This window comes from Patiria miniata, unplaced genomic scaffold, assembly GCF_015706575.1.
Source record: "Patiria miniata isolate m_02_andy unplaced genomic scaffold, ASM1570657v1 HiC_scaffold_10, whole genome shotgun sequence".
NCBI classification, from domain to species: domain Eukaryota; kingdom Metazoa; phylum Echinodermata; class Asteroidea; order Valvatida; family Asterinidae; genus Patiria; species Patiria miniata.
The window spans coordinates 1,143,615-1,158,255 of record NW_024037048.1 but is presented as its reverse complement, the minus strand read 5'-3'; the positions used below and the strand labels follow the sequence as shown (position 1 = coordinate 1,158,255).

General features: G+C 44.8%; 1 protein-coding gene across 2 annotated transcripts in view; it reads left to right on the top strand.

Annotated features, from left to right (window-relative positions):
• LOC119734814 (rho GTPase-activating protein 19-like) overlaps positions 1–14,641 on the top strand; it is a 62,186-nt gene that overhangs the window by 35,241 nt on the left and 12,304 nt on the right. For both annotated transcript variants that reach the window (XM_038208397.1, XM_038208389.1), the window contains 2 exons: positions 2,322–2,396; positions 12,352–12,732. In XM_038208397.1, the coding sequence (XP_038064325.1) occupies positions 2,322–2,396; positions 12,352–12,732 (456 nt within the window). The remainder of the gene's footprint in view (positions 1–2,321; positions 2,397–12,351; positions 12,733–14,641) is intronic.

Here is a 14,641-nt window from a genome sequence, read left to right as displayed (position 1 = left end):
AATTTGGTAAACAGCTACATGTTCTCATGTACCTCAATCTATTCTACGGGTCGTACCAACAACTCCACCCTGGAAGTGAGCTCCTCCATGCCCTGGCAATTGAACCTGGCCACATCATTTGGAAACCATATGGAGTTTGACTACAGGCCTTTTCACGCTACGAAAAATCTCCATGTTGTACGCGGGTCCAACACGTGTAAAATGGACTAACCTTTTTACACTACAACATTTGAACACGGCACTGACTTGTGTAGAGCGCTCGACCCGTGTCGAAACTAACCCTACTCGGGAGGTAAGTTGAGAACTCTCAATCCGCGTCGAGAAGTCTGGCACGTGTTGAAAGCCGTAGTATGAACACTTCTGAGTTACGTTCGACCCGTGTACAACTGCAAATCGACTCATCGGATCGGAGTATGAGTGCGTGCATGCAGCATCACACACGCTGTAGTTCAGGTAGTTGTTACTTTTTAGCGTGCAACAAACATACAAATAACCTTTGACCTACAGCTGCCCTGTTGCGCCACCACCGGTGTGATATGAAAATCGGACTCGTATGAAAATCTGACCCCTTTTCCCTTTTATTGGTTAAACCCTTTCACGTGACCTGTCCCTCTCCTCATTATCTATCCATGAGCATGCGCAATACCTTAATGAGTCTGTATTTCATAGCACCTCAATTCACGCTACACCTGCTGACCGTGCTTGCTTTTTCCTAAGCACTAGAAGCGGCCAACCACGCTTGGTTTTTTGTGTGTTCTTCGCATATAATTCCGATGGTGCTAAAAACTTCACAGAATATTTTTTTCCTCTGACGTAAAATGGGCCCGAAATCAGAAAACAGACTGACATGAAGTGGGGGTCCGTGGTTGGGCTGACCATCCATGGAGCTATAAAACACGGCTGTGTGTGAAGTGTGAAATGATCGCTCAGTACATGGGTTGAAACGTTACACGTGTAGCAAAAACGCTGGTGTTGCGATGAGTAGTGTGAAAACGTAGCGAAATTGAACCGTGTTGAAATTTTAAGGAGTCGACACGGGTTGGAACTGTGTAGATTTTGACAAGGATCAGATGTACATAGTGTGAAAAGGCCTTATTTGTATGTCAACATAATGAAATACTCAGCGGAGAGTATAAACACCTCACTTCAGTCCCTCCATATTGACCAGCTTCACAAAATCATGATAACTGTCGCATCTAACTGATCAAGTGCATTGGATAAGAATCATGCGCAAGAGATGAGGCCAACAACAGCATCATGGGCCTACTTCAATGGTGTACCACTCAATAATTTTGGAGATTGTTGAACAATGTTAAACAACTTACACAGAACCTCACAAACTCCCAAAAATACAAGAGTTGTTAAACTCAACCCTAGACTTCATCTTATTAATGCACTGCACCCTCTAGGGAAATATGCATATTAGCAGCAGCTCTAGGGGTAAGTATTCACTAGGAGATGAGACTCCCTCGGTACCTCCACATTTGAACCTTAACTTGATACTAAGTTACTAACTTGAACCTGATGTTTGTATTTCAAAGGAATTTCTGTGGTGTAAATTACACATATACAATGCCTTGTTAATTGTTGCATGTCTGTCTGTATATTTCCTACTCAAATTTCTGTCCACTGCATTGACAAAGCATGGATTTTTCTGTTTTGTTTTATTCAAAATATTGATGCATGCAGCGATCACAGGCCTCGCCATACCACTTTTCACTCGACACTTCTTACCAACCGCAGTACAGGAAGTCGATGCCAATGCGTGATATTTTGAATACCGTCTTACACAAAGGATTCTGTAATGCTTTTCATGGAAAGGGGACCAAGAGTAATGCAAAGACTTGAGCGACTTGGTTTAGAAATAAAAAATTCAATGGAAATGCATTACAGACAATCGGGAAGACAGACCGCCGACTTGAGTGATTTGACGAGTTGTAAGATGTCGACTTGGCCAGAGTTTACTGTAGATGAATTTAGACACAGCCAAAAGTTTTAGACATTTTAAGGTCGTGCAGAGAGTACTACACTAAATAACTGCATCCAAGCCCATGCATACATACAGTAAACATTGGTATACCATACACATACTGAAACTCAAGGTGAAACTCCAATTTTGGTTTTTTGTTTTTGTTCATTATTTTCCTGTTTTGTTTTATGTTAGAGATATCAACATTTTAAAGTTGTACATGTATCAAAGTCCCCTGTCGTACACTTTATATTATTTCACAAATTTTGAAAACTTTGGAATGCACCTTTACTTTTAACTATATTGATTCTCAACCAAAAAGTAAAAGATTACCATTTTTGTGATGTTCCAGAAACATACGGAAGCTCCCATGCATGTAAAAAGAAGACGAGCAGCTCCTAATCCTCCAGCAGAACATGATGATAAGGTAGGTATTTCTAATCTCTCATACAAAATGTTCTGCTTTATATGTTTGTCCTCTGTTCAACTTGAAAACAGTTACTGTAAAATGCTTTTTAAAATGCTCAGAGATGCTATTTTACAGATAGATGTACATCTACCATGCTTGAAAACAGAACACAAAAACATAGTTACATGTACTGGGATTGATAACGCCTTAACTACAGATTCTGTATTTTGATTGGCCGAGTGGTATTCACTATTTGTGCTATGTTGCTTTGAATTGCCAAAAAGACTATGCGCATAGCAACCAAAGTATTATGGGCATAGCAACCGATATTGTGTGTAAATGCATATGGGTGTGTGCATCACATGTATTCAAATATTTCATGCAGCGGTGGTTCAAGTAAATTTTCTATTCATTTCATTTGAAATAGAAATACATTTTAATTGTAAATGTTGACTGCTTTAGCTCATGGTATAGTCCAACTAGCCTCCCGATGTGATCCACAGAGCATTCCATTTTCTCAAAGCGATCACCTCGGGAGGCTAGATTGACTATGGGCTCCGTACACCAACAAAAGAGGGCGCGTTTTTACTAGTTTGATAGCCCTGTGGACAGGACACGCAGTGTGTGTGTTAGGCAAAAAAAAAGAATACTTCTGCTTCCGGTTACCCGACCGACCCTATTTTTATGCTGCGACCCTAAAAATTTTACCGGCAATTCCAAAAAACAAACAAAAAACAATGATTGAATAAATAAAAATAAAATCGTATCTTTTCTGCGTCAAAAAATGCTTGTATTTATTTGTTGTCTTACTTTACATTCGCTTTTTTTTTTCAAAAGAAACATCCGTTATTTTTACAAATTCACTTCGCGATATTTATAACTACTTCGCAATTCGATGTCACGGTGAATATAACCATGTGCATAAACCTAGATCAATGCGGCGACGGCTGGTTCCGGCCGCGCCGCGCAGGGGCCTATTTAGAAGACATGCAGTAACCAGTCCATAGCTATGTGACTGATAGCACTAGCAGTGCAGGCTGATGCACTGTCAACTGGTCGGTTTCGACATCGTACAAATGCCAAGAAAACACCGATGGAGCAAAAACATCAATTCACAGAATTGATCTGGCTTTTTTGTGTATGTACTTTCCGTGTTCAAGAGTTCATTTTGAGATCGCACTGCGTGTTTCCCGACATTTTTGACCGTAAAAACGAGGTCTGTCGGCCCATGGTGGGCCGCTCGCCACACACGCACAGTGCATCACACACTTAGAGTTTTGGCCTCCCCGTCTTGACTAGCGTTGTGCATATGGTGCGAACGACCTGAATTTTCCATTATTTTTGAGAATTATCGAACGTAAATATATTGACAATAATTAAAGGAAGGTTTTATTCACTTTTTGTTGCCATTTCGTGTATAGGTTTCGTAGTGCAATGGAAATAGTTCAGGCTAAAACTTCGCATATATAATTGAATGCCCCATTCAATCTGCATAAAAAAATTGGCCCCACCCCCAAAAAAAATCTGACCTACCGACCCTATTTTTGAAAGGCATGTAATCGGAAGCAGAACTATTATTATTTATTTTTTTGGCCTAATGTACTGTACTGGTTCGTGCGTGAAGTATACATGAGTTCCTGAATGTACCAAAGCTATTAGCAACAGCATCTTTGCATAAGCGTCAGACATCGTTGGGCGGATGAACGCTTTTGAATTTAACTTGCGATGGTCCAGTCTAGGTCTCCCCCAACTCTCCTTTTCTGGCCGTTGCCCAACCTTGTCCCCAGGGTGTCGAGCAGTATGCGCCCACCACTACCTGCTCTCTCACCCTGGTATTGGATCATTTGAATGTGCAAGATTTTTGAACACGTATGCAAATGAGGAATAGTCTGGTGCCTGAATGTGCGTTCAATTAGTGTTGTTTTTGTATGCGGTGTCTGGGGTAAAAACAGCATCAATTCGTTGTGCCGGGAGTTATGAAAACACCTTTTTTTTTGTTAAAATGTTACAATTTGGTTAGCCAATATGCAGTATCACATTTCATATTAATATGAGCAAACTGGAAAGGAAAGGAGTATTTTTGAGAAGGCGTGGACGTTATAATTACAGCGATCATGAAAACAAGTAATGCACATTGGAAATAACACCAGCTACATGATATAAATCCATTACAAGCAAGTTGCAGTATCGAATCAGGATACAGGAAGAAAGTTGCCTATCCAGGGCTTAATATTGGAAACGAGGTTGGAAATAAAGTAAGCACTGGGGACGAGGTTGGGCGGTTGCCCTGTTGCCCTTCTACAGGGTGAGTAAAAAAAGGAAACCCAAATTGTGCCCCCTATTTTTCAAGATCTGGATGTAATTAGCTTTCTTTTAGTAAAACTAAATGAGTCCTTGAATTCGCCCACGAGTGAGCTTTTCAGGTTATAAACTTTTAAATTAAACACAGTGATATAATCACAATAAAGGTTAGTGATATTTCAGGAAAACGAAAACAATTCACATATATAAAAAAACAACATCAAAACATTCTAATAACCACGATAACTGGCGCTTATTATTTACCTCCCTCTGCTTCCAATGTTAAAACAAACAACATGCTTCATATCACGTACTAGCCTTGGTCAAGGCGCTAGTTGTTATTCATCCGGCCGTAGCGCAGTAAACGATATCTTCGCTTGCGCTATGCATGCAGGTATGTCTATGCAAGCAGTGCATTAAAAATGCAGTGCGAAACAGCGACCTCAAGCGGCCACTATTTTTATGCAAATCAGTTGGACCCAATCTAGCGCCTTGGTTCAATCGTCCATGTGAGGTTTTGAGGGTGGTGCTCATTATGTTAATAGCCTTAGCTGACCTTAAATTTCGTTTTCTTATTGGTCGATCGTTGCGTGGAAACTTGCATAGTGAACGTGGCACCGTACATAATCCATACACGTACACATTGTGTGTCTCTGCACACGGCACCAATGCACAAAAACTGTGGTTCTTGTCACGTCCGCAAAAGGCGAATAGCTGCAAATAATTTCATGACGTCCGGATTTACCAAGGTGTGATTGGACACTCCACATATTAGCCCCGCCTACACTTATCTGTATTCGGATACGAGGTCGTGTGCTAGAAATCCAGCGCAAAATAAAGAAAAACATAAGCTTTTGCCGACGATTGAACCAAGGCGCTAGATTGGGTCCAACTGATTTGCATAGAAATGGTGGCCGCGTGAGGTCCCTATTTCCCTATTATTGGTTGATCCCTCGCATGTGACAGGTCACTCTCCCGAAACGATCCTAAAAATAGCATAGTATCGTACTCACGCGTGCGCAGTACTACCAATGAGTCCACATTTCATGGAGTCGGATATTCACGCTACACCGGGATGAATAACAACTAGCGCCTTGACCAAGGCTAATCACGTACCTTAATGTGATCCATGCACAAAATTTAAAAACTGCATTTGTGTCCAAACTCAAAAAGTACATGAGCGATTTGAATGATTTATATTGAACTAAAAGAAAGCTTATTAATTGGGATTTCAAATCCTAGATCTGGAAAGAGCTACGTGCAGAACTTCTTTACAAAATAGGGGGGCACCAGTTTGATTTCCTTTTTGTTTTTTACTCATCCTGTACATAATTGCAAGCACAATGAAATTAAAACTGCCAAAACACTCCCAAAAGCCCTCTGCGTGGAGATTTGTCAGTCCACTTCGGGCCCTCTCTTATCTGCTAATTCCTACATATGCATTATTCCTTATAGGCCGCAGGCCATACCTGCTAGATTTTACCTCTACCACAGCGCCCTCTTGGCCAATACCCGATACCCATGATGCCAAGCGGCATATCGTCCTCTTTTCTTCTAGCGCCGATCAGGTGTAGTCGTATTCTATTGAAGCTCTCTCAATATACAATTTTCTCTAGCTCTAGAAAAGCTTATTCTCCTTTAAACTTACTGTTGGTTTCTATCGAGTTCTTGTTAGTTTGTTACAGCATTCCTCAGATTTTCTTGTTATTAAATTCAGTGTTCAGAGTTAACTTTTTGCTAACGTTCCTCGTTTCGTGTATTTTTCAAGATGGCGGACGCAAGTAGCGCGCGGTGTGGTCTCACCCCGCCAAATTTTGTTACTTGCACAAAGTGTAGAATTATTCAACCGCGATCCAGGCAGGATGCGCATGATTTATGCCCCAAGTGTAGGGTTTGTTCACGGGCCCACCCGTGCGAGATATGCGAAGGATGGGCTTCCGATGATTGGAATGGAGTCTCAGCGTGGCTGCGCAGTCATTCCCCCGGTGGTGATTCGGTACGGAGTGGTTCTTCGGAACCCTTGGCCGACAAAAGTCTTCTCTACTAGGCTCTGCTGACATGCCTGATAGGCCACTGTCCAGCACTGCCGCCAAGAGTAGAGGTAGGGCTGTGCCTGGTAGGCCTCCAGCTACTACTAAGACTAAACGAGCAAGTAAATCTGCCAAATCGGCCCCAAAAGACATGCCTGCTAGGCCTCTGTCCTCGGGGCTTAGTGCCGAGAAATATTCGGCCGGCAATTCGGAGTTCGGAGACATGCCGACTTGGCCACTGTCATCCGGTCCCGGGGCCGAGGGAGCCTCGGCCGATAATTCGGTGCTCGGCGACATGCCTGTTCGGCCTCTGTCCACGGGTACCGGTGCTGAAAAAGCCCCGACCAATATTCCGAGTGCACCAAGCTAGCCCATCGGCGGGCCCGGAGCCCGGAAGAAAATGCCGAAAGCTGGCCAGCCCAATATGTCCGGCAGCCGTATTAATAGCCAGACAAATACTGGACAAATATTTAGCGGTGCCGGTAATCCCGGACGCAGCCAAGGATAAAATGGCGGCCGACAGAGGCAACCGGGCGTCTGGGAAATCCCCCTTTCTCGACCGCGTGCGTGGCAAATTGGAAGATACCCTGGCGAAGGTGGATACAGCCTCACGTTTTGGGTTGAAAGTCAGTTGCTTTTCACAGCTGCTTTCCGAATTTTTGGTCTGTGCTTGTGAAGCTGACTCTGATGTTTCCCCAGAGTCCACTGAAATGGCTTTCCGATGTATGGATGAGTGTTTACAGCTGTGCATGGAACAGTTTACACGAATCTCTATTTTCGCTACAATGGTGCGAAGGTCGAAAGTATTGGATACAATTTTTCTCCCTTCGGATGGAGTGCGGGCGCGCCTCGATGCTCTTCCATTTTTGGGTTCTGATATTTAACAATAAGTTTCAAGAACTGATGGAGGAAGAAGCGAAACGGATTGAGGCCACCGAAAAGATAAACCTCCGAAAGTCATCAGAGGTTAAAGGATCTCGGCCTGCTAGGGGCGGAAACAAAGCATCCTTTCAGCGTTTGCCTCACAAACCACTACGGCCCTTTCGTCCCCGAACAAGCCAACCTGCTGCAGCCACAACCACAACTACTACAGCTCAATCCTCGACTGCCCCGACATGTACATCCTCGGCAGCTTATTATCGGCCATGGTCCGTTGGCCGTCGAGGGAGACGTGGAGGGTCCTCCCTTACCCCTCGCTCTGGCAGGGGTTTTGGAGGGGGACCTTGGCATAATGACAGACTCCCCATCTCGGCACCCGATCTCGGGCCCGTCGGGGGCCGTCTAAAGTTTTTCGCAGAGACTTGGGCCTGTTTTTGTTCCGACAGGTGGGTGCTTAATGCCGTATCTCACGGATATGCCCTGGAATTCACAAGCACCCCTCCGTCGGTCACAATCTGTTGCCCCACTCCAGTGCCCTCCGATCCAACCAAGCGTCGGGCAATTTTTTTTTTTTTTTTTTTCAAGCTTGGATTGTACAGACAAGGTGGGGTACTATTTTGCTGTTTTTTGGTGTCCTCATGTACATTGGTGTCCTCCATAATTTGCCTTGGTGCAATTTCCCATTCCTTGGTGCTCTTTGGTAAAAAAATTTAAGGAGGTGCGGCAATAGAGGGTGCTGTTGGAGCTACCGTGGAACATTTTGGGAAAAAAAAGGTTGACGCGCATGATTAAAATCGATGCGCGCGCTGACCAGAGACCAACTATTTTTTTTTTTTGGCCTAACCTACAAATTCATCGTTCTTCCATTCGGGCTTGCAACCGCACCAAGGGTTTTCACGCGGTTAGCGAAGGTTGTGGCAGCCGTCCTCAGACAAAGAAGCATTCTGATCTTTGTTTATCTGGACGACTGGTTGATTGTGGGCATGACGGAACGTCAGGCATGTCAAGCAGTCACCACCACAATGGAAATTGCAGGAAGTGTGGGATTTCTCATCAACAACGAAAAGTCACATCCCATACCATCAACTTGCCCGACCTTTCTGGGGGCGGATCTGGATCTATCCTGCGGCATAGCCTGTCCCACTCGGGAACGACTGGGGAATCTGGTGGAATGTGCCGTTCTGCTGATGTCAGCCGACACAACCCCAGCAGTGGTTTGGCTCCGTCTCTTGGGCCTGATGGCAAGTATGGTAGATCTAATCCCTTACTGCCGGTTGTACATGCGGCCAATACAGCTGCACCTTCTTGCCCACTACAGGCCAAAACACGACTTACTGTCCAAGCTCGTGCCAGTGCTCCCCCTGGTCCGCCATCATATCATGTGGTGGAGCAACCCACGCAATCTGTCATCCGGTCAAAGGTTTCCTCTTCCCCAACCGACATTGACTCTTACCACAGATGCATCAAACGACGGCTGGAGAGGACACATAGGAGAGGATTCAGTCGCCGGTACTTGGTCTCCAGTAGAACGGGTTCTTCATATCAATGTCCTGGAGCTACTGGCTGTGGAGAAAGCTCTGATCTATTTCCAAAGGGAGACTGCGGGACAGATTGTTCGGGACAACTCGACTGTCGGGACAACTCGACTGTCGTCTCCTGCATCAACCGACAAGGGGGCACCCGGCCCAGCCGCTTATGCATGAACACATGGAGGAACTCCTCCAATGGAGTATTTCCTACAACCTTGATGGCAGTACACTTGGCAGGAAGGTGAATGTCATGACCGATACCCTGTCCAGAGGCAAAGTCCTCCCCACAAAGTGGATGCTGCACCCTACAGTGGTACAGGGCATCTTCTTAACACTCGACAGGCCCCACATAGACCTATTCGCCTCAGCCCGGAACAATCAGCTCCCAGTGTATTGCAGCTGGGTTCCCAACCCACAAGCTTGGGCAATGGATGCTCTTTCACTGAGTTGGGGAAACATGTTTGCTTACGCGTTCCCCCAATCTCCCTCTTACCACGGGTGATAGCAAAAGTGGAGACGGAACAGTGAAAGCTTTTACTGATCGCCCCCTTTTGGCCAAGACAACCATGGTTTCAAAGGCTCACCCGCCTACTGATACACCCTCCAATCCTGTTGCCACAGCGGACCGACCTCCTGAGTCAACCCGGGTCGGGGTTTCTTCACCCAGACCCAGAGAAACTCCAACTAACCTGCGGGCCTTTGTCGAATCTTCCCTCCGAACAGCAGGCCTTTCGGCAAACGCTGCAACCCTGGCAGCCAAGGGCCGAAGGGAGTCCACACGTCGAACATACAATGGCAGAGTACAACATTATCTTAGATGGTGCAGAAGGGAAGCTGTTGATCCCTGCTCTGCACCTTTAACCGCCATTGGGGACTTTCTAATGGCGCTCTTCTTGCAAGATCTGTCCGTGGCAACTATTAGGGGTTATCGCTCGGCGATTGCTGCCATCCATAAGGGATTTCCGGATGGTTCAACTGTTTCGACTAGTAATGCATCTCAACTTCTCAAGGGCATGTTCATCGAGCGGCCCCCGCAACGTCGTCTGGTGCCCTCTTGGGATCTTGGTAACGTCCTGCAAGTGTTAGCCAAGCCTCCATTTGAGCCACTTTCCGGGGCTTCCCTGATGAACCTGACTGTGGAGATGGTTTTTCTTCTAGCTGCGGCCACAGCCAGAAGGCGAAGTGAGCTCCATGCTCTTACAATTGCTGATTGACACATCAGATGGGAGCCACAGGTGTCCGACTGATACCTAGCCAAGGTTTCCTGACCAAAAACCAGTCAGCCTCGTTCCCCCCCCCCCCCCCCCCCCCCGGACATCTTTGTTCCGCAGATAAAGACTGTCTCGGCAGTTGTGGAAGACAAGTTTTGGTGCCCTGTTCGGGCGCTTAAATAGTACCTTGCTCGCACTAAACCTCTCCGAGGTTCCATTTGCCAGCTGTTTATTACAACTACATCGCCTCACAGATCAACTACCCGGGATACTATTTCTCGTTGGGTGGTTAGGGCCATTCAAACGTCTATCTCAGACTGGCCAACTAAATCAATGGGGCCGGTACATGCCCATGAAACTCGGGCTACTGCAACGTCTTGGGCCTTTCTCAAAGGGGTTCCCATGCACGAGATATTGCAAGCAGCGGCCTGGAAGACAGCTTCCACTTTTGTCTCATGCTACCTCAAAGATGTCTTGCAGACTGAGGGGCAGATGGGCCATGTGGTCATCACAACTTCGATGCCCTCGACTTACGAGAAAGACCATGATGATAGGGTAGACCCGACCGGCCAAGGGAGACGCCGGAGTGATGGGACGATCCCTATCAGACAGTAACCCCCTTCTTTTTCGGTGAGTTACCATGTCACTTACATTGTATTCGCATATCAGTTTACATGTACAGGTTTCTAATGGTGTGCACGATGGGCCGATACTTTCGGTGTTTTTTCACTGCTATTTTGAGGTCCCTATGAAAATCTTGCCTATACCCTCCTCCTTACAGTGCTAATCTATGCATATGTAGGAATTAGCAGGTAAGAGAGGGCCCGAAGTGGACTACCCCAAATCTGAAGGGATTTGGTAGTCCACGAGGGGCCGATACTTACCTGCTAATTCTCCCTCCCTCCTACCCCACGTTGGGCGTGGGATTTTTTGACTTTACGCTTTCAGAAAAGAGGACGATATGCTGCTTGGCATCATGGGTATCGGGTATTGGCCCAGAGGGCGCTGTGGTAGACGTAAAATCTAGCGGGTATGGCCTGCGGCCTATAAGGAATAATGCATATGTAGGAATTAGCAGGTAAGTATCGGCCCCTCGTGGACTACCAAATCCCTTCAGATTTGGGGTATTTGTTTAAAGGGAAAAATGCGCTGGCTGCATGTTGTTCCAGTTCAGTTATTGTGTCCGTAACGAAATTGTAGGAAAATACCGGTCGGTACTTCTGTATTCAAACTTTTCATACTTCTGGTAACCTGTCACAAAATAGGTCAAATAGTTGCTCAAGGCAATATCTTCCACCTCCAAGAAATGGTACTCAATTCTCTTCAAAATTATACATGTGTAGTTCAAAAGATTTAGTCAAATTTGACCTTAAATTGCTTGTTTTTTGATATAATGAAATCAAATTCATTTTGTTTTAACATTGACGCGTCTTTAGTGTCTCTTTATCAGGTCACAGTGAACACAGTTGATTTTTTTTTTTATGATACAAGAATAATAGAAGATGATAATGTTTTTGAACTAAAATGACTTTTTTTTTTTTTTCATGTCAGGTGTTTTCAGTACGGAAGCGTAGAAGGGCCAAGAGATTTTTTTTAAAATGGAGTTCGTATCTAACTTACCACAGCAAGTTAAATCTCAATGCCAAGAGTTACAATCTCCCCTCAGCGACTTACTTACTCACTGCGGCAAGTTATTATCTTGGCACACCAACTTACTTTATCGCCATGACAAGGAATTAAGATAAGAATTTCCCGCGGCAATATAGTAACTCGCGGTGGCGAGTAGTAATTCGCTTCAGCAATTGGTAACTTGCTGCCGCAAAGATAGGAACTCGCCACGGCGAAGATGGAAACTTGCCACGGCAAGATAGGAACTCTATTTCCTTTTTTTATTTCTCATGGCCCTTCCGTATTTCAGATTAAGAATGAGCCATTATTTGATACTTGAAAGCCTACATATCAATGTAATCTTTGAACAGGCATATGCTTAAAAATACAACTTGTACTTGATTTTACTTGACAGATTGTACAGCAGAGGATGAATATGCGTGACACCAGACATGAACTTGTGGATCAGCTTCAAAGGAATCGTTCCCATACTTGTACTGCCCCTTCCACCTCTAAGACTACTACTGCCATCTTAGCACATCCAGCTACATACAGTGAATGCAGTGTGTCTCCTGCTAAATCTCGCCAGAAGAGGAAGGCTCCTCTCACTCCTAAACAACGAGAAGGGCAACAACTAGCTGCTGCAACTAAGTCATCAGGAGTAATGAAACCTGTCCCATCTGAACGCTCTTCATTACAATCATGGAAACAGCAAAGTGATAGACCTATTCACAACACCTCACAGTCAAATGGATCAGCTGTTAACAGGCCAGTCCCAAAGCCAAGGAAACTCAAGGTAGAATTCAATGTCATATTAACAAGCCATGCCATATAGAGAGAATAACTTGCATAATAAAAATTGTACAGCTCATTAATTGTTTTTAGAATTAACGTTGTATAATAATTACAGTGTAAACATATTTCTCTTTGAATCAGATGACCAGAATTAAAATGTGTAGGAGAATGTCACCATAGGAAACACCTTGCGGTGTTCTCTAACCTGCAATACTAGCTTTTACCCAACCTTAAACAGAGATTCATTAATTTATACCCGGTACCTAAGACAGTTTTTACCAATTCCTGGTAATTACCCGAGCCAAGCACACATTTATTCCCGTATTGTCATGCCTTTGATGCAGTGGAGGGGGATTTAACATTTTACATACATGTGTACAAGGTCGTAAGAAACTTGACTGCAAATATCCATTGATAAATTGTGCGAAATTGCAACAGCGGGCCTTACATACTGCATGTAAAAAGAGACTGCGGTCATATTCATGAAAACTGATTAACTTAGCAGCCAACTAGGCCTTAATAGGATACTAAAATGCCTAGTGGTCTACTAGTGGTCTATTTAGTTGACAACTAAATTGTTGTTCATGAAACCTTAGAAGAACCTTGCTAAATTACTAGTTACATACTAGGACTGTTAAGTTGCATATGGGAGTAACTGGAATTGGGTGCTTTTGGATGGAGTGGGCATGTGTGGAATGTGATGACAACAGATACAATAGTGTGACAGGTGTATTAGGCTTATCCATTTCCAGCACTTGCGTGGATTAGCAAAAAAAATATATACAGTAAACTCTGGCTAAGTCAGCACTCTCGGGACCTGAAAATTTGTGACGACTTACGCGAATGCCGATATCTGCTGTAAGTCATCGTTTTGCCGACTTACATGAATGGCCTTTTGCACACATGATTCATTGCACTAATTGGCTTCGATTTACCCTGGATTGTCTCCTTAATGCTTGAGTTGAATCCAGCAAATTAATCCTCGAATTGTATCACGGTTGGGGTACATATCATATGTACCCCAAACGTGATACAATTTGTGATACTGTGCACGTACATATATGATATGTACGTGCACAGTAACAAATTAAATGCGAGCGTGGTCCGGTATATACCACGCACTGACTGCAGCACTAGTCATTCAATAAGACGACCCCCAAAATGGACAGAGTGCATGAGTACAGCATAGAGGGGGTACTGGTATTGAAATACTCACGATGCATACGTGATGTATGCAGTAGGACACCCTTTTTCAACACCGATGCATGCAGCGATCACGGGCTGTGCAAAACCACTTTTCACTCGACACTTTGCCAACCGCAGTACAGGAAGTCGAAGAAAATGCGTGGTCTACTTCACTCTACTTACCTGTAGAGCAATTACTACTTTTGCATATTCCCTAGACCGGCAGGTATTTTCCGCTAAGAGTTTTATACAATAGTGCCCTCTGGTGTCCTACCCATAATGCCCCGTGGCGTGCGTGCCTCGTGAGCGTCCTCTTTTCTCTTAGCGGCAAGTCGGGTAGGACGTGTGTAAAACAAGCTCCTGTTTTCCTCTTCATTTTGCTACCCTTTTTTCGCCTAAGAGAAGTTTATTTATTAAAAGAGTTTATATAACAACAATTTGTATTTATTCAATTAGTATGAAGCGTTTGGGGAGAACCGATTTGTCACATACCGGGGGGAATTCCTCTCTCACGGGACGGACCGAGTTCTCGAGGGAATCTGCCGGTAATGCTCCGTCGTTACCACGGGCCGAAGTCCCTCGTCCAGCACCCTCAACCACTGGGGGCGTTGGCAGTTCCGTTGACCAGTTACAGGGACCTCGGTCTCCTTCTCCGGTCAATTCAAGCGGAACACCCAAACAAAAGGCACGCTCCGGCAAGGTTCATCCAAAACATATCTCCTGTG